The 25,561-nt window shown below is 40.5% G+C and overlaps 5 protein-coding genes across 8 annotated transcripts; 2 read left to right on the plus strand and 3 right to left on the minus strand.

Annotated features, from left to right (window-relative positions):
• On the minus strand, positions 1–5,327 carry LOC133964501 (casein kinase II subunit alpha-like). Of its 2 annotated transcripts, none has more exons than XM_062398637.1 (15): positions 5,176–5,327; positions 4,351–4,442; positions 3,986–4,062; positions 3,730–3,858; positions 3,515–3,626; positions 3,308–3,409; positions 3,165–3,215; positions 2,999–3,058; positions 2,784–2,867; positions 2,581–2,691; positions 2,320–2,421; positions 1,537–1,637; positions 1,291–1,439; positions 1,071–1,160; positions 1–884 (listed from the first exon to the last, which is right to left on the minus strand). In XM_062398637.1, the coding sequence occupies exons 4-15, from the start codon at positions 3,828–3,830 to the stop codon at positions 769–771; spliced, it is 1,179 nt and encodes a 392-aa protein (XP_062254621.1). In that variant the 5' UTR covers positions 3,831–3,858; positions 3,986–4,062; positions 4,351–4,442; positions 5,176–5,327; the 3' UTR covers positions 1–768. The 2 variants fall into 2 exon arrangements, with proteins under 2 accessions (XP_062254621.1, XP_062254622.1); XM_062398638.1 differs by lacking the exon at positions 5,176–5,327 and adding an exon at positions 4,613–5,031.
• Positions 5,328–7,542: 2,215 nt separating this feature from the next.
• LOC133964507 (uncharacterized) lies at positions 7,543–9,323 on the plus strand. The gene is made up of 8 exons (XM_062398646.1): positions 7,543–7,574; positions 7,820–7,864; positions 8,044–8,094; positions 8,180–8,212; positions 8,303–8,707; positions 8,787–8,825; positions 8,942–9,010; positions 9,219–9,323. Exons 1-7 carry the CDS (start codon positions 7,568–7,570, stop codon positions 8,998–9,000), a joined length of 639 nt encoding a protein of 212 aa, XP_062254630.1. The 5' UTR covers positions 7,543–7,567; the 3' UTR covers positions 9,001–9,010; positions 9,219–9,323.
• A 189-nt stretch (positions 9,324–9,512) lies between these two features.
• Positions 9,513–10,664, minus strand: tyrobp (transmembrane immune signaling adaptor TYROBP). The gene is made up of 5 exons (XM_062398647.1): positions 10,414–10,664; positions 10,294–10,314; positions 10,060–10,203; positions 9,914–9,981; positions 9,513–9,810 (listed from the first exon to the last, which is right to left on the minus strand). The coding sequence occupies exons 1-5, from the start codon at positions 10,631–10,633 to the stop codon at positions 9,754–9,756; spliced, it is 510 nt and encodes a 169-aa protein (XP_062254631.1). The 5' UTR covers positions 10,634–10,664; the 3' UTR covers positions 9,513–9,753.
• Positions 10,665–12,943: 2,279 nt separating this feature from the next.
• On the minus strand, positions 12,944–14,932 carry hcst (hematopoietic cell signal transducer). 3 transcript variants are annotated; one of them, XM_062398660.1, is made up of 5 exons: positions 14,832–14,932; positions 13,925–13,995; positions 13,706–13,726; positions 13,366–13,500; positions 12,944–13,129 (listed from the first exon to the last, which is right to left on the minus strand). In XM_062398660.1, exons 2-5 carry the CDS (start codon positions 13,968–13,970, stop codon positions 13,086–13,088), a joined length of 246 nt encoding a protein of 81 aa, XP_062254644.1. In that variant the 5' UTR covers positions 13,971–13,995; positions 14,832–14,932; the 3' UTR covers positions 12,944–13,085. The 3 variants fall into 3 exon arrangements, with proteins under 3 accessions (XP_062254644.1, XP_062254645.1, XP_062254646.1); XM_062398661.1 differs by having other exon boundaries at positions 14,708–14,884; XM_062398662.1 differs by having other exon boundaries at positions 14,723–14,883.
• Positions 14,933–17,691: 2,759 nt separating this feature from the next.
• On the plus strand, positions 17,692–25,229 carry LOC133964497 (NF-kappa-B inhibitor delta). Its single transcript, XM_062398630.1, has 12 exons — positions 17,692–17,817; positions 20,180–20,316; positions 20,433–20,463; positions 21,782–21,975; positions 22,075–22,250; positions 22,798–22,903; positions 22,994–23,140; positions 23,224–23,275; positions 23,387–23,544; positions 23,819–23,932; positions 24,040–24,204; positions 24,318–25,229. The coding sequence occupies exons 1-12, from the start codon at positions 17,802–17,804 to the stop codon at positions 24,381–24,383; spliced, it is 1,362 nt and encodes a 453-aa protein (XP_062254614.1). The 5' UTR covers positions 17,692–17,801; the 3' UTR covers positions 24,384–25,229.
• Positions 25,230–25,561: the final 332 nt, after the last annotated feature.

Genomic DNA, 25,561 nt, shown 5'->3' on the forward strand with positions numbered 1-25,561 from the left:
TGCCTGCAGAAACCTTTTTTAATTGTTTATTTTTGAAGTTGTTTTATTGTAGGTGATGACTCCCTCCCAACATAAAACAAAAAGTTACAAAATTGTCTATGTAATCAAAATCATGTGTAAGAGACTTCATAAAAAACAAACATGAACACATACATACACATACAGAAGTGAAAGTAACATAAAATTGGCAAACTATTGACCCTGTGATATTCAGCATTGGGTGCATGCAACCTGACAGTAACTGTAGAATATCTACAAAAAGTCGAATTAAAGAATGATAGCATCTAACAACTTCAAAACACCAACAACTCCTGCACATTACATCGTGTGCAACCAGCGAGCACTGTTAAGCGAGGGGAAGGGAGGGGGGGGGCACACCAGATTCCTGACGCTTTGTTTTGTGAAGTCGTGTAAAGGTTCACAGTGTAATACAGCAGGATCCCCATCAAACAGTTTCAAGCAAGACTGTATATTTGGAACATACAAAATAAATTTTATTATCCATTCTCTTCATGTCTACATCTTATTAGAATTTCTAGACAATGGCATTGTCAAAGAACACACCCAAATTAATTCTAATAATCCTGACAGGTGCAACAATACATTTCTGTCAAGTCCAGGTGTCAAAATATAACTGAATGTGAAAAGCAATTTAAATTTTCTTCTTTGTTATTTTCCAACATAAAAAGGAGAGCCATGGCCCTGGGCCGCAGTGAGATCTAGGCAGGACATGGCCATGAGCACACATTAAACACAGGGGAAGTGGCTTCAGGGTTGGGCCCCTGCGGCTGCAGGGACTTGTGTGGCCAGAGTGTTGGGGGCAGAGATGACAGGGGATCCAGCAATGTTAGCCAGTGGCTGTGAGGAGGACATTGAGGTGATGCCTAGGAGAGACGGGAGGCGTGTTAATCATTTGGAAGTGCTTGTATTTACATGTCATCATAATCTTGATTCACAGAGAGATTTGCAGCCATTCACAATCTATTTTTATTTGCAAATTACACATGACAAAAACAGCTCTAGATTATTCCTGCTCCTAAGGGCAGTTCATTCCAGAGAGGATTACTCACCGGCCATCATACTTGAAGAGCTGACTGGTGTGGAGCTTGCAGCCATCCCTCCTGGAGTGGCCCCCCTTCCCTGATCTTTAACGATGGGATCTGCGAACACAAGTGGATTTGAGCAACTCGTAAACCAAATTCATGTGTTGACAAGAGTCGAGCCACTTTAGATAAAGTGCACAAAAAACTAAGGAGGAGCAGACGGGGTGATAACAAACAGCTAACTTACAGAAGTAGGGATGATCCATGGCCTCTCTGGCCGTGAGACGGGCTTGGTGGTCGTAGCGCAGCAGTTTGTCCAGGAAGTCTAAAGCCTCTGTGCTGACCAGGTGCTGGTTCTCGCTGTGCACAAACCTCTCCCACCTTTTGCGGGAGTGTCTGGAGAACATACCAGGGACAGTTATTAATGAGCCAAAATTGTGCTCAAAATATACAATGATATGGAAATTGAAGTCATACAGCAAAAATGTTTTACCTTCCCAGAATGTCATTGAACCGTGGATCCAGTTCAATGTTGTACTTGTCGATGTAGTCGTACAGGTCCTCTGTGCCGAGAACTTTTGCGATCCGCACCAGCTGAAATTCAGAAAACACTGAGTAATTTTTTTTAAAGATACATACCAACATTTGCTGAATCCCGAGTAGGGAATTTTATGTTAATGACATGTATATGTTATGTCAAAGTGTTTATTATTGGGGGAAATGTAAAATCTGAATATAGACTTGGCTTCATGGAATATCTGTGAAATGTGCCTACAGTCTGAGAATGCACATTCCTCTATTATAAAATCCGACAGACCCGTGATCTTCCCTCTGTAAGTGTTACCTCTATGATAAATGGTTTATACTTATATGCAAAATAAATAGACAAACAGAATTTTTTTTTTACTTTCATTCTCTGTTTGTAGCAAAAATTCATCATTTACAGACAAAACCGGTTTATGTTCTGCATTTTTATTTTTACATACATATCATACTATTTGTTTAACTATGTAAACACCACTTTAACTGTCTACCAGTACAACCACAAATTTGTCTTTAAATCACTTTGCTCTATTTTCAGAGCTTCAGAGAACCAAAAAGATGCTGTCTACCCTTGCTAAAAAAACGTTTGAAGTGAGTTTGAGAAAAACCTTGTAGGAAACATTTGTGGTTTCAGTGTGTAGAACTTAAAACTCTGTACTATTAGGCCTAAACACTGCACTAGTTGAGCCAAAAGGTCTGTTACCAGACCCACAAAAGAGTGAGTTCTTCATACCTGATCGTAGTTGTCATGACCGTGAAAGAAAGGCTCCTTCCTGAAAATCATGCTGGCGAGCATGCAACCCAAACTCCACATGTCCAAGCTGTAGTCATACATCTACAAAACATATAAAAAGGGGGAAATGCTTGAGGTGGCTACATGAACATTAAGAAAATAAAGTTTGAAAAAGTGTCCTTCCTCTTGAATAATACAAATTCTAACTTGCATTTTGGCCAACCGGCATGATTTGACTTGCAGAATAAAAATGAGTCTCACCTGGTAATCTACCAGCAGTTCAGGTCCTTTAAAATACCTGGAAGCCACTCTCACGTTGTATTCTTGGTTTGGGTGGTAGAATTCTGCCAGACCCCAATCGATTAGGCGGAGCTGGAAGTTGAAAAATGTAATATCATTTAGATCATTTTGATTTCACAGGTGAAAGATCACATTAAGAAAATGTTTGACGCATTATACCATACCTTTCTGTGTTCGTGATCAATCATTACATTATGTGGCTTGACATCTCTGTGCATTATCCCCATACTGTGGCAGTAATCCAGGGCCTAAATGGTAATAGAGAAAAAAGTGTGTTAGGAGTATTTTCTGATGTGAAGTATATGGCAAATGTGAAAAGAACCAATGAGGGCCATAACATAAAACGTAGAGTAAATATTCAGTATTAAAAGCTGTTTACCTTTAGGATTTCATACATGTAGAACCGTATGTCGAAGTCAGATAGGGTTTGGTACAATTGCTGTAAAAAAAAAAGTAAATATATGAATCAGAATTTATATATTTGTATTAATATTTATATATTTTTGGATTCACAGATTGCAAACCAATAGGTAACTGATCTTTACCTTGAAGTCTGTGTTGTTGACATGTTCAAAGACCAGAGCAGGGGTTCGTGACTAAAAAGGAGGGGGAAAAACATCCGTTTGTGCATCTATGTATTCAAATGTTAGTCCAGAATTTTCACGGTGCAATAAAGAGAACAAATTACCACGGGATCTTTAACGATATCTAACAGTGAGATGATATTTGGGCCACCCCGCAGATTCTCCAGGATCTTTATTTCCCTCTTGATTTTCTTTTTCTTGACCGGCTGTGAACAGGGACAGTTTGGTGAGGTACATATAATCTCCAATAAAATGAAAAACTATTATTTGTTTTACAGTTAGAAAAGCTGGTTGAGTGATTATCTCCATACCTTCAGTATTTTGACGACCACTTTTTCATTGTTTGTGATGTTTATGGCTTCAAACACTTCACTATATTTGCCTCTCCCTAGTTTTCTGACAAGCTGATAGTCGTCTTGGTTTCTTTAAAAAAAAAGAGAATATAACAGTCGGTTTAGTCTTTGGAACATTTCCCCGACAAAGCAAAATAAATCAAATAAAGCACAGTCCAATCAATTTGTCTTACCCCCATTCAACAACATGGGACTCATAGTCCCAGTATTCCCGAGGTCTCTGTGTGTTTACATCAGGGTAAACTCGAGAGCGGCTTGGAACAGGGCCAGACATATTCTACACCAGATCTTCTCTAAATCTCCTAAACAATAAAACAAATTCATTATAAACACAACTGAACAAACCAGGTAACCATTTACTGGGCATCCTTACAGCTACTGTAAGTGTTGTGGTGCGATTAGGAATAATTGCAGAGAACAACACGTTACCTGGGAGGATCCCTCCAGGATCTTGGTGATAGATGAATTGGAACAGGGGTGGTTGAGATGCCTTTATGATAGGAAAGCTACAGGGGCACAAAGATATTTAAAAACAACAGTTAGAGCATGACACAACCATCCAAGACCATATGTGTAAATCTGAGCAATGAATATAACAGTTGATCTGAACATGAGCCGCTCAAAAGAAAATGCAATCGTGTGTCAGGTGCTGCACAAATGCAAAAACTTTTACAATCCATGTAAAACAGCTGCATATGTGTTGAACGAGCACAGAGACAAACAGACGAGAGAACACAATGAAATGAGTGTTGTGCTGGTGTGTCTGAATATGGTGGCGTGTGAAATGGAGAAACCTGAATGTTAAATGGGGGCATCCAACCAGTCTAATCAGGAGGTACAGGGTTCAATACAGTCATCACTGGGGGCTACACCAAGGCTGGATGTCCTGTTGGAAACAAAGTAGGTTGATTAAAATCAATGCTGTCAATTAGGCAAACATGAGCAAACTATGTGAGCCATCGTACGCCAGCCCCACACAGCTAGTACGGCTGCGGTACATTGCTGAGTTTGTGAGAAGCGGCAAATCGACAAATCGTTTCTCCGGTAAAAACGTACTCGTTCAGTTTGGCCCGATTTTCCCGCTTGTCGGTTTCATTAAAAAAGCAGAGAGTACGCAGAAGCCCTCGGTGGCCCCGGGCCTGTTCAAGTGCAGTGGAGCTAGCAGCTGGCTATCAGGCTAACCGGGCAGCTGGCTGGCTAGCTAGCTGGCTAGGTAGCATTAGCTCGTCAACAGCAGAGGGAAAGCCGGTCGGAAAGTCAAAACTAGCTCCCGGGCACAGCGAGGGCCCGGGACGGAAAGAAATCAAACTGCCGCTTAGAAAAAGAGTCGAGCCGTCATACCGGCGGTCGAAACGGACGCGCGGCCGAGCAGCAAGCTTCGAGAATTATATTTCACAAAGCTACAAAGTGCTAAGCTAACAGGCTAGAAGAGTGAATAGCCTGCTGGCTGGCGAGGCAACTGGCTGACAACGCCTTGAAAAAACATCCTACAAACACCGTGGTCGAGCGGCGGAGCGGCACGGCGACGTGTGGGGCTCGTTCCCTGCTCCCCCCGACACGTTAAACACTGACCCGGGGCTTCAAACCTGCGACGATTTGCCGTTAAATTACACGATTACCTCTCGGCGGCGGTTGGGACGTCAATATGGCGATGCTTGGGCTGAAGAGCTTAGTGCGAACAGCCTCTCCCGCAGGGGGCGCTCTGCTTTTTCCTTTGAGGGGGAGACGGTGGCTCCTCTGCCATCAACAGGTCTGCTCGAGACAGGAACTTCAGCCTGCAGCCACACAGCAGCACATGTTCCCCCCCCAAACATCTGTTCAGTGACTTCTCTTGCAATGAACCGCCAATTCTGACTTTATGTGTATAGCCCACATTCACAAATCATTACTTGTCTCAGTGGGATTAACAATGTTCTCTTCTTAACCCTCAGCGAGAGTGAAGAAATACTAAAAAAGCCCCTTTTAAGGGTCTTTTGTAGAGCACATCAACAACACAACAATATTCACAACATTCATGAGAAAAGGGAGCGTCTTACATAAATTGAGAGGTGAATCAATGATTGTAGTATTTATACAAAATACATGTTTGTCAGATGATTTATGAAGCACCTTTAAATACAGAGTTTACAAAAACAAGAATCGTCAGGATGCAACGTGACAAGAAAGCCACACAACAATGTCGAGGTGGTCAAAGACAAAGTATTGTTCAATTAAATAAATAAAAGACTATTTGGGAAAACTGCAGTAAAAGGACGATACAATAAATCAATAAAATAAGGTGGTAAGAAAACAAAAAGAAGACGATAGAAGTAAGTAAGTAAGTAAGTCTATAAAAATGGGGTTGAAAAAGTGATTTAAAAGAAGTCACTGTGAGCCGTATCTCGTCAGGTAGGTCTTTCAAAGGCCGAGGATGAAGAAAGCACGGTGACCTTTACACTAAACAACCAGCAGGGCTCCACCTGCGGAGCTAAGGCTGCAAACAGGCAAATTACGGGTCAGTATTTCTATGATGTAGCTTGGGACCAGACCCCGAGAGCAAGTCAGAGCCATTCTCTTCAACTCTTGAAAGAGATCAGTAAAATCTTAAAATCAATTCTAAAACAGATAGGGAGCCAATGGAGAGAAGCAAGGTTCGGGGAGATTTGATATCGTCTGTTTAAACCAGTGAGAATAATGGTAGTAGGAAATTTGATATCTTGATAGCAGTCCAGTTGTAAATATAATCCAAGAACAGCTGCCGCCATCATGATCAAATCACAGACCACCACAGGCCCAGCAGAAGCCATAAAATGATATAGATCCAAATACTTTTAATATTAATAGAAATTGTCCGGCTCATATTAACAAGCAGCAGTTAGAATTCATTCTGTGATTCTGCTCATAACAGTCGTCAAAAACCACAGTTCACAATGCACACAAGCCTGCATTTCAAATTGTTGTACTCTTCTTTTCAGGATATTTCTACCACACTGGAGTCATTTCTCTACACTGATGCTCAGCTGGGCCTGTGTGTTTAAAAAAAAAGCTCTTTGTTCGGGCAATATATTGAGCTAACACCGGCTAAATGGACAATGGTGAAACAGTGACAGAAAACAATGCACGGCCTGTGGCTTCTTTTAAAACGCTACCTCAGTCGTGCACAAAGCCCCGGGGCATTTTCCTGAAGTAACCAATCACCTATAATCAGCACAAAATACACAGACACACTGATTCTTTTTTTCTGGTGCATTTGAAAGTTGAGAACATTATGTTTCTCAAAAAATGAATAGGCCTTTGTAAACTCATCAGGAGCTAATTGTTGCTTCTCTGCTTGCAAGTCGCACTCTGTTAAACAAAGACAAATCCCAGTTTTAAACATTCATGTCAGAATCTATAATTAACCAGGACGAGAACTATTAAAGGGTAAAAAGCAGGATATGGTGATAGTATTTAAAAGCTGAGCAACGCTGCTGCTGCCAAACAGCCCGATACATCTGGAGAATGCAGTCGACAATGAAGCTGTAAGTATTGATATTTTGTCATGTAGATAATTGTCTTTTTAACGATTTACTACATTCAAATGTATTTTATCTCTGAAAGCTGCAAATATAACACTCTATAATGACATACATTAGATATATAAACATACATTTCTCACTAAAACTAAACTAAAACTTGAAGTTATTGTGATTGCATTCGTTTCAGCTTCATGCCTTGCCTCCTTCTTCTGCCATTTGCAACTATGGTGCTAACATCTCCAATCAAAGGTAAAGAAAAAATGATCTGATGTGGTTTTGAGTTGACTTAGCTTTTTTGGTGCAAGTATGTTTATAGCACAGCGGCCGCCAAACTTCCCCTCATTATTTTTGTTCTAGGTCAGAGAGTTAGTGGGTTAAGCTTCCTGAATGGCTAGATTATCTATGTCCTTTCCATCAGACTGTTTAATGTTTTCATTGCTACTATGAGCCGTCATCTCATCAGTATTTTATTAATTTCTCAACAGGTGCACTCGACACAAGGACCGCACCTGCAATGACAGGTCTGTGATTCAAAATGGAGCCGATGGCATATGCTGTTTTTAAACAGGAAGGACTTGATATCAGATAGTGACCACCCATTTCACCAGATCCTCAAAAATACTTTAGGTTCCTCTATAACAGAAATTTTGGATTCAAAGCCCAGGTTACAAAAGAGAACAGATGCCGTACATGGCATTTCCTTGTGGAACTTGATATTCAGGGTGTAATTACTTGTGGTTGTATCTGTATTTTCTCCTGTCTGCAGCACAGAGGAACCCTCCAAGCAGACCTCTCTATACAGACTCCAGAGGTACATGCTCAAGCTTCTCCAGAACTGCGCAGTAGTTTGTTATCTATGCATTTATTAATAACCAGAGCTTCACTTAGGTGCGCTCATTCAAGCCGCCGATACACAGGCCACATGTTAAGATACACAACCGTTGTGGATGCATGTCTTTGTCATTGTAATGATTTCATTTTCACTCACAGATATGTCAAATTCACAATCCTTAGAGGTTTTTGACCCAATCGGATTTACAGGTGTGTGATTTTCGTTTCACGTATAAATGTAAAAAGTATATCTAATTTGACACTATTGCACCTAAGATTTTCCTTTGTATTACAGGAGTATCTGTTAACAATGGAGGTGGAGGCACAGGTGCAGTATCTTAAATCTGAGCTTTGGTGATGATGATGGTGATGATCATGTCTGATATTGATGCAGCTGTTTCTCTCTGCCCACATGCAGTCATAGGCCTCCAGAGCCATGAGATCATGATCCCCCAAGCTGTGTTGATTAAAAACACACCGTCACCAAGTAAAACAGGGGCAGACAAAGACAGGATGGACCCGGTGGATGTGAGCAGAAGACCGGGTCCGGACCACGCAGGCAGAGAGCGGACTGATCTCCACAGCCAGGAGGCAACAACAGTGGTTACTCAGGATGGAAATATATTAGGAAAACAAGTTAGATGCTTGAGTGGAAGCAAAGTGAGCGATGGAGCTCATCTACAAAGAAAGGCAGAAAGAGTTAATGGGTCGGATGTTACATTGGCCCCAGGCCATAGCAGAGTAATGCAAGACCATGGCAGTTTGGAGCAGAACAATGGCAGAGTGGCTACAGTGGGAAACAGTACATATACAGACTATGATGGTAAGACCTGATACTACATCAAATACATATCAGCCAAGAGTAATCAAACACTGAACAATTGATCTTAATATTTCCATAGAAACCAGGGAATATATCAGCTCTGAAACTTACCCATTAGGTAAGAACAGGTTTTATTTATCAATACAGTAAATGCATTGTTTGATTGATGAGACGGATGGTGTCTGATCTCCTGAAAGATTTCACTGACTCTCTTCCTCATGCATGATTTAACAGCCACAGAACAAATACCCGGTCGCTTGTCTGTTCCAGCCAAGATCCAAGCTTCCCCCTGATCACGTGAGGGTCAGTATTTTCTATGTTTGAATCATGTTTTCTGCTTATATTTCCATCCATCCAACCCAACTTACACAACTGGTGTTGCAAATTTAAACCCCTTATATTTCCACTTCATCTAATTACAAGTTGGAATAATATCCCAGATCTTGTTTTGTGAGTCAACAGTTGTGAGTGTTGTTTTGAGTAACAATAGTTTTTCCTGTCTTTCTTTCAGATTCTGTCCCTTCCCCATCATGAGTCAAGGGTGGCCATCTGTTGACTCACGGAGACCAGTAAGGATTCTTCCACATACAGTTGCTCCTGGGACTTTTTGAATCCAAATTTAGATTTTTACATGAATTTTTTTATATGTCTGTATCCTCCATAAGTCTTTGTATGTGTTCTGCAGTGTGGAAATGTGTAACTAACCCTCTGAAATATAAAAACAATAGGACAGAAAATAATGCTTTTTTTTCTCCACTTCCTGGTTTTTAGGATGTTTAATAGATTCTTAAATACAAATACATATTTCAACATAGCTCAAGATTTACAAAAAAACAATAATGTAATACAGCAAACATCACATAAAACACAACACAATAACCAATGAATAAAATATGAATACTTTACTTTCTAATTCTTTTATTACCTGCAATTCTGCAGAAGTGTATATGGCAACTTAAGATTTGTGCAAGGGAGTGTGTAGTATTTTGTGCTCATAGCTTTTGAAAATAGTTACAGTCTTTGTTGGGAGTTTATTCTCCTCTGTTTCATTTCCTAAAGTGCTGAAGCTCACTGTACACATCTGACTGGACTCCATGTAACTCCTACAAAACAGTAAAAGCATTTCATCTTGTAAAAACAAATAAACCATCATTAAAATGCTCAAACAATACAATTTCCACGTTAAGTATTGTAGTTCTGTTTTACCTGGTAGGGAGATTCTGTGACCTCTGCTGCATTTTTCTTCGATACAGATGACGGCAGGTTTCTTCTTCCTGTTAAAAAATATTGACACGTCAGGGCATTTCCCATCTGCCGTATCACCACCACCCAAACCAACATCTAGTGCTCACCATCAGGAGAAGCCCACTCTCTCCTCCTCCTGTGATAAGTCGCGAAGCAGAACACGGAGACAGCGATGAAGATGGTCAAGATAAGGTCAGAGGCAATAATGGCCACCACGGACCCCATGTTTATTAGGTAACAGGACTCACATTCTGGGAAAGAGTCAAAACGTAGAGGGTTGACACACAAAAAAACAAAATGCAGCTTCCAACAGGAGGTGAATGTTAGCAAAAGCTACATACCATGTTGTCCCACTGCAGAACCTGAAAGACAAGGAGATGGTAAAACCTCAAAGCATCAATAAAGAGAGTGTCTAGTCTTCTTTACCGTTCATTAAGACACATAAACAACACACCACTCACCAAACAACGAACCCACAATACAAACAGCAGCAGACATCTTCTTTATGCTGGTTTCTGCTTGAGGAGGAAATGAAAAGAGTCCGTGGCTGATGGTCCTCTTGATCTGTCTCTGATGGCCGTGTCCCCGCACATAAACAAGGTGTGACTGGAGGAGCGAGTGCCCACAGATGAAGAACTGTCCACAGGCTGTACTGTCAGCGGCGTGTGGGTCTGTCATCATGTGACTGTGTTCAGCGTCCACCCACAGGAGAGGAAGCGTCTCTTTTTTTTTTCTTGTCTGTGAGGTTATTGGCCATACACAAACAGAAATGCTGTCGCTCTGTCATGTTTGATGTGTTATATTTTCAGGGCTTCTATTTCAACTTTTTGAACGGCTTATTTCAAATGAACTGGTCCAAGCGATGCCAAGATTAAGGAGGTCATCTTCAGACAATCTGTAGTTTGAGCAGAAACACACATGATTGGGTCTTCCAGAGTATTTCCTAATGGCCTGTGGTTTCAGAGCAGCTGGGTCAGCCACACTCACTGCTACTGACTCTCTGAGCGCATCTGTGACCACATGTTTACAAGTAATGATACTTGACTGTCACAGAAATGAACGCTCACTTTCATGGTGGTTTTCCCCCCTGAAACAAAAAACTGTTATGGTTCATAATATTTAAAAACAACGATTCAAAAACAACAGCAATGATAATGTTGATATTGTAAAGTTTGGCAGCATAAAATACTTTTGATAAAAATACAAATTGAAATAGGTAAAAATTCAAATTAAGAATAAATTAATCAAATAAACCCATATTTATAAAAACATATATCAAAAGTCAAAACATAGGGCGTCCCCTTATCGATTGGTACCATTGACTTATCCAAATCACAACCCTAACCCCAACTGAGACCATCACCTTGATCGCAACCTCAACCCCAAGCATCTCAATTGAAGTTGATCTGATGAAAGCCCTGGGACCAGTTCGTCAAATCAAAAAGGGGGTCGCTGTTGAGCCATTTTGCCAACCTCATTTAAAATTACTCCAGAATACGTACCTTTTCACCACTTTCAATTTTTTCTGCAAACTTTGGTAACGATTTGAGCATGCTAAAGCCCTCAACAAGCCAATTAATTTGCCTAAAAAAAAATATAATAATAATCCTTTCAATTTCAATAGGGCCTCCCACTGTTCGGTGGTCGGGCCCTAATAATATTATTATTATTAATAATAATAATGATAATAATAATAATAATAATAATAATAATAATAATAATAATAATAATAATATTGAGACATCCCTCGTTAAGTCTGTGTGCTTTAATACCTAAAAGCTTTATTAATGGCCAGTACATAATTTACTAGCACATCACAGATCATTTTCAAACCATGAATAAGTGTTACTTTAGGGTTGTGAAAAAATCTCTTAAACTGGTTTAAGTCTCATTGAGCATTTTTTTTTTAATGTTGAGGATATTTGACCTCTGACCTTCTATAAAAACACTGGGCCTCTTAATAAATCCAGTATCAACGTTCAAAACGTTAATATTGAAGACAAGTCACGCTTCATAAAGCAAAATAAAATGCAAACTGGTTCGGTTAAATAAAAGAAAACAAGACAGTGGGAGACAATGAAGTAAATACTTTAAAGAAAAGATGAAAAAAATCATACCAGAATCATACGTTGCTAATAATTAAATGAAGAACATAAAATATAATGATTGTCATTTAAATTATTTTTTATAGTCAAGAATAAGCTATGAGGGCTGTGCTATCATGTGAGTTGTATGTGTATGTGTGTGTGTGTGTGTATGTGTGTGTATTTGAGTGAAATGGCAGACAGCAGTTTAACCACAGCATATCCTCAATGCACATCAATACTCTTCCCCAAATATAATCAGGTCTCCTGTGTTTCTGACAAGGCTCACATGTCGCTAAAATACAACAGGATGATTTGATGATGAACAATAGTGAGAATAATTTTCTAAGCCAGCAAACAGTCAAACGAACCTATCACCCACACACACAAATTCACATAAATTATAAAAAACATATGGAACTTTGAAAAGTCCATTCAACATAACTCTTATCAGACACAGGTTTAGTTTTAACAATATAACAATCTTTTAACCAGTGAGCTTGCTAGACTGTAAAATAACTATGTACAAATATGTGTGTATTTTAACATTTTGCTGCTAAAAATCTGCTGCTGCATGGTTCACTTACTGTGACAACATTGGTAGAATTCAAATGTATTTTATTCACAAGGTTGATGAACATGTTTCACACATATGAGCTTAGCTGAGCATTGTGATAAACCTTTAATAATATCAGTAATAATTAGAATTATGCTATTAGAATTAAACTACAATACAATCTGGCATTTTGGCAGATGGTTGTGGAGACTTTTCCTTTTGTTATTTAGGACATAAACAAACACAAATGTAGCTCCAGTGCATTTCTAAGGAAAAGTCAAATTACTGTAAAAAGGAAGACTTATTATTGTGTTTATAATATGTGTGTAATGAACCAACCAAAAAATAGACTTTGAAAAGACAACCTACATGTGTTTATTGTTTAATGTAAAATCTGTTCAATTGAATCTTTTACAGCATTGAGTAACTTGTTTTTAAAAAACAGTCAATGAATAATTCTTTATAATTTCACGATGTACTTCACATTGTCTGATCACTTCTTGCAGTTGGCTCGTACATTCATGTAGACTTTGTCAGCTGTGGAGGGACGAGAAGACGGGGACACACAACGCACTGTCATCACAATGGAGAAGAATCATGGCGAGACATTATAAACCACAGAAATAGGAGCCTTTCAATTTTTTAATTAATGAACAAACAAATCAATGCTTCGATAATCTTCATGCAGTCATCTTTGCACTAAAATAAAATTGAAAAATACATGAAAAAGGCCTCTAGTAGAACCTGATCTCCTCTCAGCCGTGCTGCCTTACCGTTCTCAAACTTTTCACGCCTAATGCTGGCACAGCGGTACGTGAGAGCGACGAGGATGAGGGTCAAGAGCACGTCGGCGAAGACAATGCCAGCTATTGTCCAGGGCTCAATCCTGTAGCATGATGAAGTGTCGTCTGGTAGAAACAGACACACAGGGGGGAAAAAGAGTGGGATGGAAGAAAGGAAGCTGTGAAGACGCACGTGGAAATATCAACTAATCAGATGTGGTTGCGTGTCTTGCTCTGCATTTGTGTTGCCGTTAATTTTGGAATTTTTTTGGGTCTAAATTGCAACATTCATAAAAACTGAATTTTGGAGTTGTCCTTTTGGTTTACGTACCTGCAAACGCCAAAGCCGCATCTGAGAAAGGGAAAAGAAACAAACAAGAGCTTTAACTTGTTAATGCCAAGATGCAGCAACACTTCTGTCTGTTAAGTTTCCGCTGCATGTGCAGAACAATGTGTTTGTGGTTAGATTTTCCTGTGTGAGACCCCCACGAAGGCTGTGCAAGTGTGTGTTTGCACAAAGACGACAAATGAGCTGTAAAACCGTACTTACTGCAGAGGAAAAATAGCCAAACAATGAAGTATCTGTTGTGTGCCATGTTTGTCAGCTCAGTTATCTGCTTTCTGAAAGACAAAAACAGACCTTGTGTTACATTCGTCATTCACACAACACTCTCACATGTCATATTTTCTAATTTCCTTATGTATGATTTCATTTTCAAAGTGAAATCCCACAAACTGTTAGACACAATAGGGCCGATGATGTGCAGCACTGAAAATAGAACTCCAGCGTCAAAATGAGGCCGAGCTGCGAGATGTTCTGGGCACATATCTTCCATCTTAAACTACACACACATCATCGTGATGTGACTTGACGGACATGAAATGGTTCAAAGTTGGGGGTGAGGAAGAATGTGTCCGTAAGTGGAAATAAAGATCCTCATACCTCGCTCAGCTAAGACTAATCTGCTGCCTGGAACCCAAAAGGTGATGTGACTCTAGTTTCCCTTCAGTTTTCTCTTTCGAGGGTTGAAGTCAGAGTTCCTTCCACATGCTGCGGCACTGATTATCTGTCTTCTTTAAACAACTCAACACGGTCTGACAATCACTGCCTGATATGATGGTTTAAATATGACAAATTATAGATAACAATATGTTAGAACAGAACAGCCTTGCTCTTACCCTCTTATATACGTACTCAAATATACACTAACACATAAACAAACAAACCCACATAAAAAAAAGCACATTCACATGCACGAATACATACGAAAGATACACAAAATATATGATTGACAGGCATAAACATGACAAAACAATTAAGAGAAAGTATTACATGTAGAACAATCACCCAACACGTCGCCTCTTCCCCTCTATGCCAACACATCCATTTACGAAGATGTCAGCCGTTGTTCTCTTAATGTTAGATGTTGTGCTGGAGGGTAGAAGTTGTAACTCACGGTGGAGAACATGAGCTGGATCCTCCTCGGGGCCGGTTTCCTGCTCGTCTGAGGGGAGATCATCCTCACACACAGAACTGAAAATGTGACGGCTGTTGAAATATCACCCATGTGCTCATTGTGTCGCTCTGCTGACTCTTAGTGGCCAATCACCTCCATAATCAAACTGCATTATATTTCAACTCAAGGCACAAAGGACATTCAAGTATCATCTAGCTCAACTTGGGTTTCAAATGTTTGTCCATCCTTCCGCTAGTTGGCCGCCTTGTCCAGTCGCCAGTTTGAAAATCAGGTTTAAGTTGTGGACATACTTTTGCAAGCCGATTGAGCATTTATTCCATATCCTTGATATCAAATTTAAGTCCCCTCCACTAGTTCGGTCTTTGTCAGCACTAGTTGGACATTTGGTCGCTCTAGTTCAGCATCTTACTGAACTAGTTGAACAAAAAACGTACTAGTCATTATTTTTCAGCAATTAGTGGCACTTTTGTTTAACTAGTTACAACAGAAAACTTACTAGTAACACTGTGCACCACACTAGTAGAGCCAAAGTCTCTAATAGTGTGTTGCACAGTGGACCGAACTAGTAATGCTGAAAGTGTTACTAGTTAACTAGTGAGCTGCAAAAGCTCTGACATGTAAGCTAGTCAAACATGGATTCAGCTCACTAGTAAACTAGTGGCCTCTAATTTTCTGCACTAGTTTTCTAGTGGGAGCCCAAATGCACACTAATAAACTAGTGCAGCAAAAAGCCAGTGTTACTAGTAAGGTTTCTGTTGTAACTAGTTAAACAAAAGTGCCACTAATTCCCCAAAAAGAATGACTAGTACGATTTTTTTGTTCAACTAGTTCAGTAAGATGCTGAAGTAGTGCGACCAAATGTCCAACTAGTGCTGACAGAGACCGAACAAGTGGAGGGGACTGAACTTTGATATCAGGGATATGGAATAAATGCTCAATCGGCTTGCCATAGTGGACCAAACAACTGACTTCACGTGTGTGGTTCGTCTCTGGTGTGAGTGGCTTTCCTTTGAGTTAGATTGATGTTGAGTGGTTGCAGCAACAGCAGAGGGAGCTGTGAGGCTTCCTACACGCAACATGTAACACAACAATCAGAAAATGTCTCATTGTGTGTACGTTTCACAACTTATGCTCTTCGTTTGCGTTCTCCTTTTTCAACCTCCAGCTTTTTCCCCAGAAAATAAGTAAAATTATTCTTCTTATGAATGAAATGTTCTAAGATCTGTGTTATTCATAACAGATTGGTAATAATGGTCAGATATCTTTGTTAACAAATACAGAACACACAGACGTTGTGCATAGAAACATCCATGGTAGAATTAAAAGTTATTACATTTCAAAGTCAATGACTAAAACATTAATAATGAATTCTAAAAATACAAACCCATTTTGTCTTTGATTAAGAGTTTGTTTCTTGGTTACTTATTTGGTTTCTTTGCTTAACTTTCCCTTCATTTATTCTCTTCTTACAGATATTTGCATTTGGCATTCAAAGATTTAGTTTAAATAAATTTCATCTTAACTTGAGATGATAAGTCAGTCATGCTTTTATGCTATTTCCCAGTTCTGAGATCTAAATTCTACAGAAAAATCCGCTTTAAGTTTCCCTGTTTCCCCTTTAAAAGAAATTGAGAACATGAAACTGTCATTATCAATGTTTTCACCCCAAATATGATTTCACTTATTATTTTATGGCATTTCCATCAAATTTCTTACAAATTCATTGGCCTTAGTTATTTATAGTAACTCTCATATGTCTCTTTTTAAAATTAAATTGAATGTCTCCCCGCTGTTGTCTGACAGGTGTTTATGGAACAAAGTGACACTAAAATATTAGTCATTTGGTAAAAAGACATTTAATCATTATGTTCCAACATCAAGTCTTGTTCTTGAGGTGACACAGAAGTTCCTGTGAAGCTGCAGGGCTTTTACCTTTAACTTATAGGAAATAAACGTAATTAAAGAAAAATCTGAGGGCATATTAAACCAAACTATCAAACTTCAAATATATGTTTTTTTCAAGTTTCAATGTTAATTGTTCTATTATTGAAAGTTTGCCCTCATTAAAACAACAAAATTGCATCAACACTATGTATTTAAATATGAGTAAATATCCTAATGTGGGATTTAAATGACGTTCATTGATTTTTAGAGAGTTACCATTAAATTGTGTTCAACACTATGTTGCTGTTTTATTGTGGTTATTTACTCCTCTATCTATTGCTTTCTATCTATCCACATTGATATTAGAGATATGTCATGTGGACATTTAATGCTTAAACAATACAAATTCTGATTAAATTGAGTGTAGTTCTAACTAAATTTGAATGCAGAACTTAAACTAGCAATGAAGTTTACGATGCAACAATAATGCAACAATACACTGTGTTGTAAACCAGAAATAAACTGTAATATTAAGTTTAAAGCAAGCAACATTTACAAAAATCAGTAATGTACTGCCAGAAGTATACAGTAAAATCAAGATAACACAGCAAAGGTATTATGACAGAAACATTGATTATTGATGTGAAATTAACAGAAAACTACAGGTAACCCTATAGTCTTGTATTGTTACCTAAATTGAATTATCTGAACACTTATTTAAAATGTACTTAGAATTACAGATAGTTGCTATCGCTACATCTCTTCGCCCCCCCCCCCCCCCCCCCCCCCGGAGTTCCGTGTTACTCAGTACTCTGTCATAGGCTCTGGTTTGTCATAGTGATGGTGAATTTGTGGCTTCCCCTCGAGGGGCGTGCCACAGCTGGGGAAGCGACGATGGGGAACGACTAGCAGCGGGGGTGAGAGACAACAAGCCAGACGCACACTTCAGAACATCACAGAGCATCACAGAGCAACACAGAGCAACACTGTGGGAATCAGTGGATCCAGATTGGCGGCTCAGAAAAACGACCTGTTGAAAACTTCAAGGCAAAACCCGTTTCTGACATGCACTTTGACAAATGTGAGTATTTGGGCTTAACATTTTTCACTGGTATCATATTATCTCTGTTTTCACTGAGTCCAGCTGTGTATTGAATGGTTTGGCAGTAAAGATGGCAGCTCCATTCATCCATCCTCGATGACAGCTTAAACTTAGACTTACACTTAAACTGATGCTTTGATTTAAAGTCACTGCAGTTATGGACAATACAGATCACTGTACTTGTTGTCATGGCAGCCTTAGAATGAAAAGTTGAATTACGATTGTGAGGTATGTTCTACTAGTGATAGTGTGCATCCAGTCCTTTCACTGAAAAGCTCATGTAATATCTTAGTTTTTATTGACTGAAAGCACAATTTGGCAGAATCCAAGAGGCACAGCATCATCGGGGGAAACCCTGACACACCTCCGCACCTTCTTCTCTTGTTTTCATTTCCCCTTTTTAGTTCATTAATACCAGTCCAGTGAACTGTGTGAAGTGACGGCTTGACTTGCTTCGCTCAACTTTCTTTGCCGGGCCTCCTCCGCCACAGTAAATATTTTTGTCGTGTGCACTGGGTCTGCTAAACCACAAAATGAGGAAGCTGCTCTTCACTGCTTCTTTCTTTCTCAGAGGGCCGAGCCAAACGAGAACGGTTGTTGGAATCCCCAGCCTCCCACGTACATGACTCAATGTCCAGGGGTTTCCACAGCCGCTATTTGAATAGGGCACAGAATAGGCCCAAGCAGTGGGTGGACAGTTAATGCAAGCAAAAGTGCATGTAGGCTAAGTTGACCTACCCCTGGACCAGCTTTAAAAAAACATTTCCTGATGTCTGGTTTCACTCAGCTGATGTGTCAGAGTCGTCTGTAAAGTGCAAATTCCGTCATCTGGCAATTCACTGAGTTACTCTTTAGACGTGACAGAATGACATCATCTGGATCAACTATAGGCCAAAGGTGGATTTTGATATAAAGATCAAATGAGTCAGGGTTGAGTAACACATAGTAACACCTTTTGAACTTGAAAATGAAACTTGGCGGCACTGAAATGTTCTGACTGAAGCCTTGTATTCTCAAAGATCTGCCCTTTTCACGTCGTGAGGTCAACAGGGTTTATTGTTCAGGTTTTTCAGTTCCGAGCAAAAGCGAAAGAAGCGGCCAGTCACAAACCAGGAACTAACATTTCTCTCTCACTGGTTGAATTTGCATATATATATATTTTGTATCCTTGTATTTGCTGTGTTGCTCACCACAGCAGACATCACTCAAACAGTTAAAACAAAAAGAGAAACAGACAAAAAAACGTGTCATGAACCTCCCTCCCAGGCACTAGAAAGCACAAGGCAGGTGACGTGCAAGTAAAAACACCAAAGGCAGGAAGATGTGGTTTGTGTTTCTGTTTGCGTAACGGAGCGCTGCAGAAAGATGTCATAGAAAAAAAGCGATGGCAATCCCAGTGTGTTTGAATGGCCGCATGATCTGGGTTCCTAATGGAGGAGGTTGTTATCTCCGTAACCAGGTTCCACAGACATGGGTGGAAAATCACTGTGTCTTTCACGTGTAGGGGTGAAGTTGTGATGTGGTCACAGCCTGTCAGCTGGAAACAGACAAATTCTGTTTTGTGATGTGTTTTTCCTGTTTTTCTAATTTCCTTTACCTGCTCAATGGAAATGAATTCACAGGGGAAAAGTACTCATAAAGGATTTGATCTACTTTGTTTGAAGGTGAGCAGAAACATGTTGCCATGGAGAAAGTGAGCAGGCTGTATCATCCATCTGATGACAAGTCAGCTGACACTTCAAATAAAGCCAAGCCTATCTCCATATACACATGTATTCCAGTGAGAGGGAACAAGAGACTCATCCACAATCTATGATCTAGTTAATTGTTACAAAAAGAGAAAGCTCATTTCTCAATGAAAGATCCATGTCTGTCTACATATCATTAGAGACATGCGTCTGCTGACTGGAAAAAAAAGTTTGTGTCTATTAATATTGTTATTATTATTATGAAGGATGAGGGACATAGCTTTTTCTAGAGCTGAAACAATTACTGTAGTTGCTGAATACATTTTTTTTATAATAACTATAATTTGTATGTAGTATATAATTATATTTTTCAAACAAAAACACATCACTTCACAGTGCATTGGATTTATTTCTATTTTCTGAAAGTATGCACCAAAGAATTAGTTAATTTAATTGAATCTATATATTGTTAGTCCCATGACAGTTTCTTGATCTCAGACCAAAACCAAATACACTTGTTCAGTTGTAATTTAGCTGTGATCTCGACGACTGTTTCAATCATTTTATAAATTTTACTTTATTTATATCTTTTTTAACACTTTTATTAAATTATTATTCTTACTGTGCTCTAATGTCCTTCTCTGTTATTTCAGCACCAAAGGAGAAGCCGTGTTGCACTCTGCCCACAGTGAAGAAACTCTTGGAAGAGAAGAGGAGGCGTGAGTCGTCGTCTGTGTCCCCGTCCTGCTCTGCAGCGAGCACAAGTCCTGGTCCCTCAAACACTGTGACAGTAAGTCATCAAACACAGGGGCTCGGCATCTCAATAATAATAAATATATATGTATTTAATAATGACACAGTACAAATGTGGTTACTCATCATTTCTTCTGTTCTCTCTACCAGCAGCTGTCCTCGTCAGAAGGATTTACCTGTTCAGGTAAGACCTGGGGAACATATACACAACTGTCTGTTTTATTGACTCTTTTCTTATTTCCTATCAAAAACACCAAAACTAATAATAAATGAATTCCAATATGTTTATTTACGTGTTCAGCTAATGCCTCAGATAAAGTCCAGACTATAATCAACTGGACAATTTAACACCTCATGTTCCTTAGCACGAATGGATTCTACAAGTGTCAAGTCTCAGCTTCAATTTGAAAGTTCACATCAGAGTGTTACATCATTTTAAAAGCGATGGAGACACTTACATTTAATATACATTATTTTCTTCTCAAGCTGAATGAGTTGAGCCTGGTGACAGTAGATGTATTTATGTCAAAACACCTAAGGTCTGGACCGTTTGATATCCCTCTGTGTCATGAAACTCCAGTATTGTCCAAAAAACAATTTGAAGCGAATAAGTCAGTTACAAAGCTGCTCACTCTGACACTTTCCCTCATTTTGATGAACATGGACATTCCAGTTTATTTTGAGTAATTTCCCAAAAGACACTTCCGCTGCTGTAAATACTCACCGATTCACCACATCCCCATCAGAAAATAGTCCCCCACTTGTACTTTTGTCCAGATATTGGCCAAGAGCTACAGTGGCCAAGTTTGTATTCATGACCTGTTTATTATAAATGAGTTTAGGAACAGTATATCATGTTGACTACGCTTTGTGTTTCCCTGCTTGCATTTATATTTCAAACTTTTTGTTTTTGTTTTACTTCATTGCTGCTTAACCTGACCCGGACTCCCAGGCTCTTTTAATGGGACTCACTGAAAAGAACAAAACCACAGACCACTCAGAGCATTGTTTCACTTCAAGTCCCATTCAAACAGAACGTCTCTATCATTCAAACAGAACATCTCCATCATTCAAACAGAGCGTCTCTATCATTCAAACAGAACATCTCTATCATTCAAACAGAACATCTCCATCATTCAAACAGAACATCTCTATAATTCAAACATCCCATTCACACACAGCTGACAGCGGCAATGTGTGGGCCATGTGTCTCGAGAGAAGAGGAATCCTGCTCCCTGTCCTGTGCTGTACTGACAGTAGCTAGTAGACAGGGATTCCTCTTCTCTCACCCCACCTGCATTTGCTATTTCTCCTTCGCACCTGTCCACTGTATTTTTGAAGGTGCCCATTGGCCTTGTCAGTGTTTTGGTGGCCGGTGTATTGCCCATGGACACCTGGACTGGAGCAGACAACCCGCTCCACCTGCTGAGCCACAGCGGCCTCACATCATGTTGTGTGTAAGTGTATGAATATATCAGACTCAGTTAAGGCTTTCATTCTAGGTGCATCATCCGGCAGCTACACAGACATGGCAGTGAGCTTCGAGCCGTGGACCCCAGCACCAGACCCGACTCTGGGCTACTATGGCAGCCACCCGGGACCCAGCTTCGCTCCAGCCTTCAGCCTCGCCATGGCGTCCGAATACGGCACTCAGCAGCAGCTCCCAGGATTTGTAGACACAATGACTCAGACATACGTAAGAGGACTCCCATCGTCGTGACCCTCCAACGGACATGTTGGATTCAAGTGAGAGCATAATCCTACGTGTTGTTGACCTCTATCATATTGTTTATAGCAGGACTGCCAGATGCCGGTGGCAGATCCCACTTTGGCTTCATCTTGGTCACCTCTGGGTCTGAGTCAGAACACGCAGATGAGTTTCGGTTCGTCGATGGACGCCGCCAAACTGGAGGAGGCCAGGATGCTGCTCAGCAGGATGGATTACACCGGGCAGGACGAGGACGGAGACACGTGAGTGGAACACACCAGTTTCAGAATGTGGGTCTGAGTTCGTCTGGGACTGAACCCTCCAAAAAATAACATTAGTAAACTGCATGCACACACAGACACACACCCTGGCAATCACTGTCACACTGATGGTTCACACATATATACACACACACACACACACACAATACTCACACAATCACACTGATGGTACACACAATCACACTCATACTGATAATAGACATTTAAACACTTACACACACACACACTGAACTCTGCTGACATCCCCGTGTTGTGTAAACGCTCACACATTATTTACTTCCGTAAGAGTTTCGTTTTCAGTCGTGACTTAAAGCGAGAGCCACGCGCGCAGACGTGTTATCCTGGCAAGATTAAGTCAAACCAAAGAACGTGATGAGTCAGCCCCTTGAGCTCGATGATTAGAAGTAAAGCTAAAAAATGGAAAACAGAATTCAACTGTGAATGGGAAAAGTGTGGGTTGGAATTACCAGCATCTTTTTTTTCCCAGCCTCATTTATAACTAATTTATCATGTGCTCCCGTCCTGTCAGCATCCTGCACATCTACACTGCCAAGGGACTCAGGGAGTGTGCCTTCGCTGCTGCAGAGCGGCTGAGGGAGCTGGGGCGGCTGGATGCCAAAGAACACAAGGGAAAGGTACGGAAATATACACAAGCTTCCAACGTGTGCAAAAGGCTCTTTTGGCTCCGGTAAATTAAACATGATATCATCAATGTGTTTGTGCAGACTGCTTTACTGGTGGCAGTGACCGCAAACCAGCCGGACATTGTACAAGATTTACTGTCACTGGGATCGGACATCAATGCTTGTGATGTTAACGGCCAAACTGCCCTGCATCTGGCCGTCCACTATGGCTTCCCTGAGGTTCTGCAGGTAAAGCACCGTTATGACCGGATCACTTTGGCATCAGATGAGTTATACTCAACGCACCTCAATTATATTTATATGGTTTTCAGGCTGTTCTGTCCAGCAGACCTGCCGTTAACCTGGAGGCCTGCAATTTTGAAGGTGATTTTATGTTGTATTTTTTGTTTCTAATTTGTTAAACAACAGGGAAGTTGTGTTGAGGTGAACATGCATTATAAGTCAAAACGTTAACGTCTTCTTCTTTGCCCTCAGGAATGACTCCTCTACACTGTGCAGCCATTTCTCACAGTGCCACCATGAAGGCATTGTCCACCACTGGTCTGGAGGACGTTGTTCTCCACAGCAAGGCGGCGGAGAAGCTCTCCTGTGTGGAGATGCTGCTCAGTGCAGGGGCGTCCCTGTGCAGCCAGGTACAGTGCAGCCCTCCCTTTCCTGAAAGTCACATGGTCCGACCACATGACAGGATGATTACAGAGGCATCAAAGTAAAAATTCTAAACCCTGACCTTTCTGTGAATAATACACTTCAGGCCGGGGAAGTGCCCAGGTTTTATCTCAGTGGGATGATTTCGTAACGCAGGCCGTTTCCCCTCCCGATTCTCTTTTTTGCTTTCCCTTCAATTTGACTTGTGGTTTCAGTGTGTGTTTTTTTTCCCCCTTGTCACTTTCAATTCTCCACTTCCAGGAAATCAAAAGTAACAAGACTGTGCTGCACTATGCTGTGAAGGAGGGGAACATCGATCTGGTGCGTTATCTGCTGGTTCCCCTGCCCAACATCAAAGCCTTCGTCAACATGAAAGTGAGTTCCACTCAGATGTGGATTTTGTACACGCATGGGTCTGTACACAGAAATACAGGATACACAAAGGGTCTGAGTAATGCTGCGTCTTCTCTCTTCTGCCTCAGGCGCATGGTCACACCGCTTTACACATGGCCGCTGGTCTCCATGGTAACCCCCACCAGGAGGAGATCCTGCAGCTGCTGCTGAGGAGAGGAGCAGATCCCAGCATCCGCAACCTGGAAAACGACCAGCCGGCTCACCTGCTGCAGAGCGGCCCCCGGGGAGAGCAGGTGAGCTGCCCCCTCATTTTTAGCGGCCACCTTGGCACCGAGCAGAGGCTCCCTTTTCTTTTAACATTCATCACCTGTCATTCAGTATCACCTCAATGTCTTTTCATTTCCAGCTCAAGCTGATGCTGAAGAAACGGAGCGCCTCCTCCCGCCGACGCTGCATGTCCTCGCAGGACTAGGAATGATTTAAAAACCACTTGTAATCCTCGTTTGGAGGGAGTGAGAATGTTTCCTCTGTTGATAAAGGGGATTTACACTGTATTGTTTGGAGGTTCTGGGAGTCCCTGGCCAATAAGTTGTTAACGAACCAGTTTGGCAAATTAATCCCTCGATATAATTCACATTGGATTTGACAAATGATGCTTTAAACGCATCAAGCTGAAATTACCTGTGATTTAGTGTCTGTGAGCATGTCATGCTTTATTTATTTCTCTACACACAGGCTTTGAGTATTCCAATATAAGATCTCCTCCATCAAGCCTTTTCACCAGATGCTCCTGCTAAAATGTGGGACTAACAGAGACATTATAATTCATCTGTTAGTCTTTGTGATACTTCACATTTTGAAAGAAAACATTTTTTATCTGAAGATGCTGTGGAAGGTGGAGAAACATTCGTTTTCTGATGAGGCCACACTCCCAGTTTTATGTTGATTTCTGTGAAATCGTTGGTTTGAGCCCCCCCGGGGACCACGTCCCTGAAACCCCTCTGACGCTCCTGTCAAAACCCCACCATCATGATAAGTTCTCATATTGATACACTGAGTGATGGTTTCAGTTTCAGTCAGCATGTGTGCTTATGTTAAGAATGCGTGTGCTGTAAAAATGAGAATACCCGATCGTGTCATTTAATGTTCTGTCCGTATGCATCATACTTCGCGTGGTATCATTTTCTTAATGGAAGAAGATCAACTTTACTGTGTAAAACTGTTTTCTGAATGTGGAAACCGAATGAATGAAGATTGTTCTTTCTCATCACAGTACATTCTCGTCATTTGTCATGAATAAAAGCCTGATAACACTGTGTGTAAAGTTCCATCTGATTGTTTTGATCTTCAGGACGGAAAATACGCCGCCCCACCACAGAGCGTCTACACCAGTTATTTACACCATGACAACCAGCCTGAGTCATAGGTGAAAGTAGGTTTCACTTCTGAGTGTAATATCAGTATTGAATAATGCCTGAGCTGTCTCTCAACAGTGTGTCATCTCTGTTATTAGACATGCTGTGAATTCCTGTGAGGCAAAACAAAGATCTGTCTAATTGGAAAAATGAATCATGATATTTTCTCATTTCTCTCACTCACATCAAACCAGATGATTAAAGGCACTGTTGGAACCGTGTTGAGTAGACAAGA

This window comes from Platichthys flesus, chromosome 11 (genome assembly GCF_949316205.1).
Source record: "Platichthys flesus chromosome 11, fPlaFle2.1, whole genome shotgun sequence".
In the NCBI taxonomy this organism is placed as follows: Eukaryota; Metazoa; Chordata; class Actinopteri; order Pleuronectiformes; family Pleuronectidae; genus Platichthys; species Platichthys flesus.

Coding starts and splice junctions, on each gene's coding strand:
- LOC133964501 (XM_062398637.1), bottom strand. CDS start 3,830: ATGTCTGGCCCTGTTCCAAGCCGCTCTCGAGTTTACCCTGATGTAAAC. Junction 3,627..3,729: donor TCCCATGTTGTTGAATGGGG/GTAAGACAAATT, acceptor TTTTTTTTAAAG/AAACCAAGACGACTATCAGC. Junction 1,638..2,319: donor GTCATGACAACTACGATCAG/GTATGAAGAACT, acceptor TCTGAATTTCAG/CTGGTGCGGATCGCAAAAGT.
- LOC133964507 (XM_062398646.1), top strand. Junction 8,708..8,786: donor TACATATACAGACTATGATG/GTAAGACCTGAT, acceptor ATATTTCCATAG/AAACCAGGGAATATATCAGC. Junction 8,826..8,941: donor CTCTGAAACTTACCCATTAG/GTAAGAACAGGT, acceptor ATGATTTAACAG/CCACAGAACAAATACCCGGT.
- tyrobp (XM_062398647.1), bottom strand. CDS start 10,633: ATGATGACAGACCCACACGCCGCTGACAGTACAGCCTGTGGACAGTTC. Junction 10,204..10,293: donor TTCTGCAGTGGGACAACATG/GTATGTAGCTTT, acceptor ACTCTTTCCCAG/AATGTGAGTCCTGTTACCTA. Junction 9,982..10,059: donor AGAGTGGGCTTCTCCTGATG/GTGAGCACTAGA, acceptor ATTTTTTAACAG/GAAGAAGAAACCTGCCGTCA.
- hcst (XM_062398660.1), bottom strand. CDS start 13,970: ATGGCACACAACAGATACTTCATTGTTTGGCTATTTTTCCTCTGCA. Junction 13,727..13,924: donor TTGGCTATTTTTCCTCTGCA/GTAAGTACGGTT, acceptor TCCCTTTCTCAG/ATGCGGCTTTGGCGTTTGCA. Junction 13,501..13,705: donor TGCGGCTTTGGCGTTTGCAG/GTACGTAAACCA, acceptor TGTTTCTACCAG/ACGACACTTCATCATGCTAC.
- LOC133964497 (XM_062398630.1), top strand. Junction 20,464..21,781: donor AGAAGGATTTACCTGTTCAG/GTAAGACCTGGG, acceptor CTTTCATTCTAG/GTGCATCATCCGGCAGCTAC. Junction 22,904..22,993: donor CCAAAGAACACAAGGGAAAG/GTACGGAAATAT, acceptor GTGTTTGTGCAG/ACTGCTTTACTGGTGGCAGT.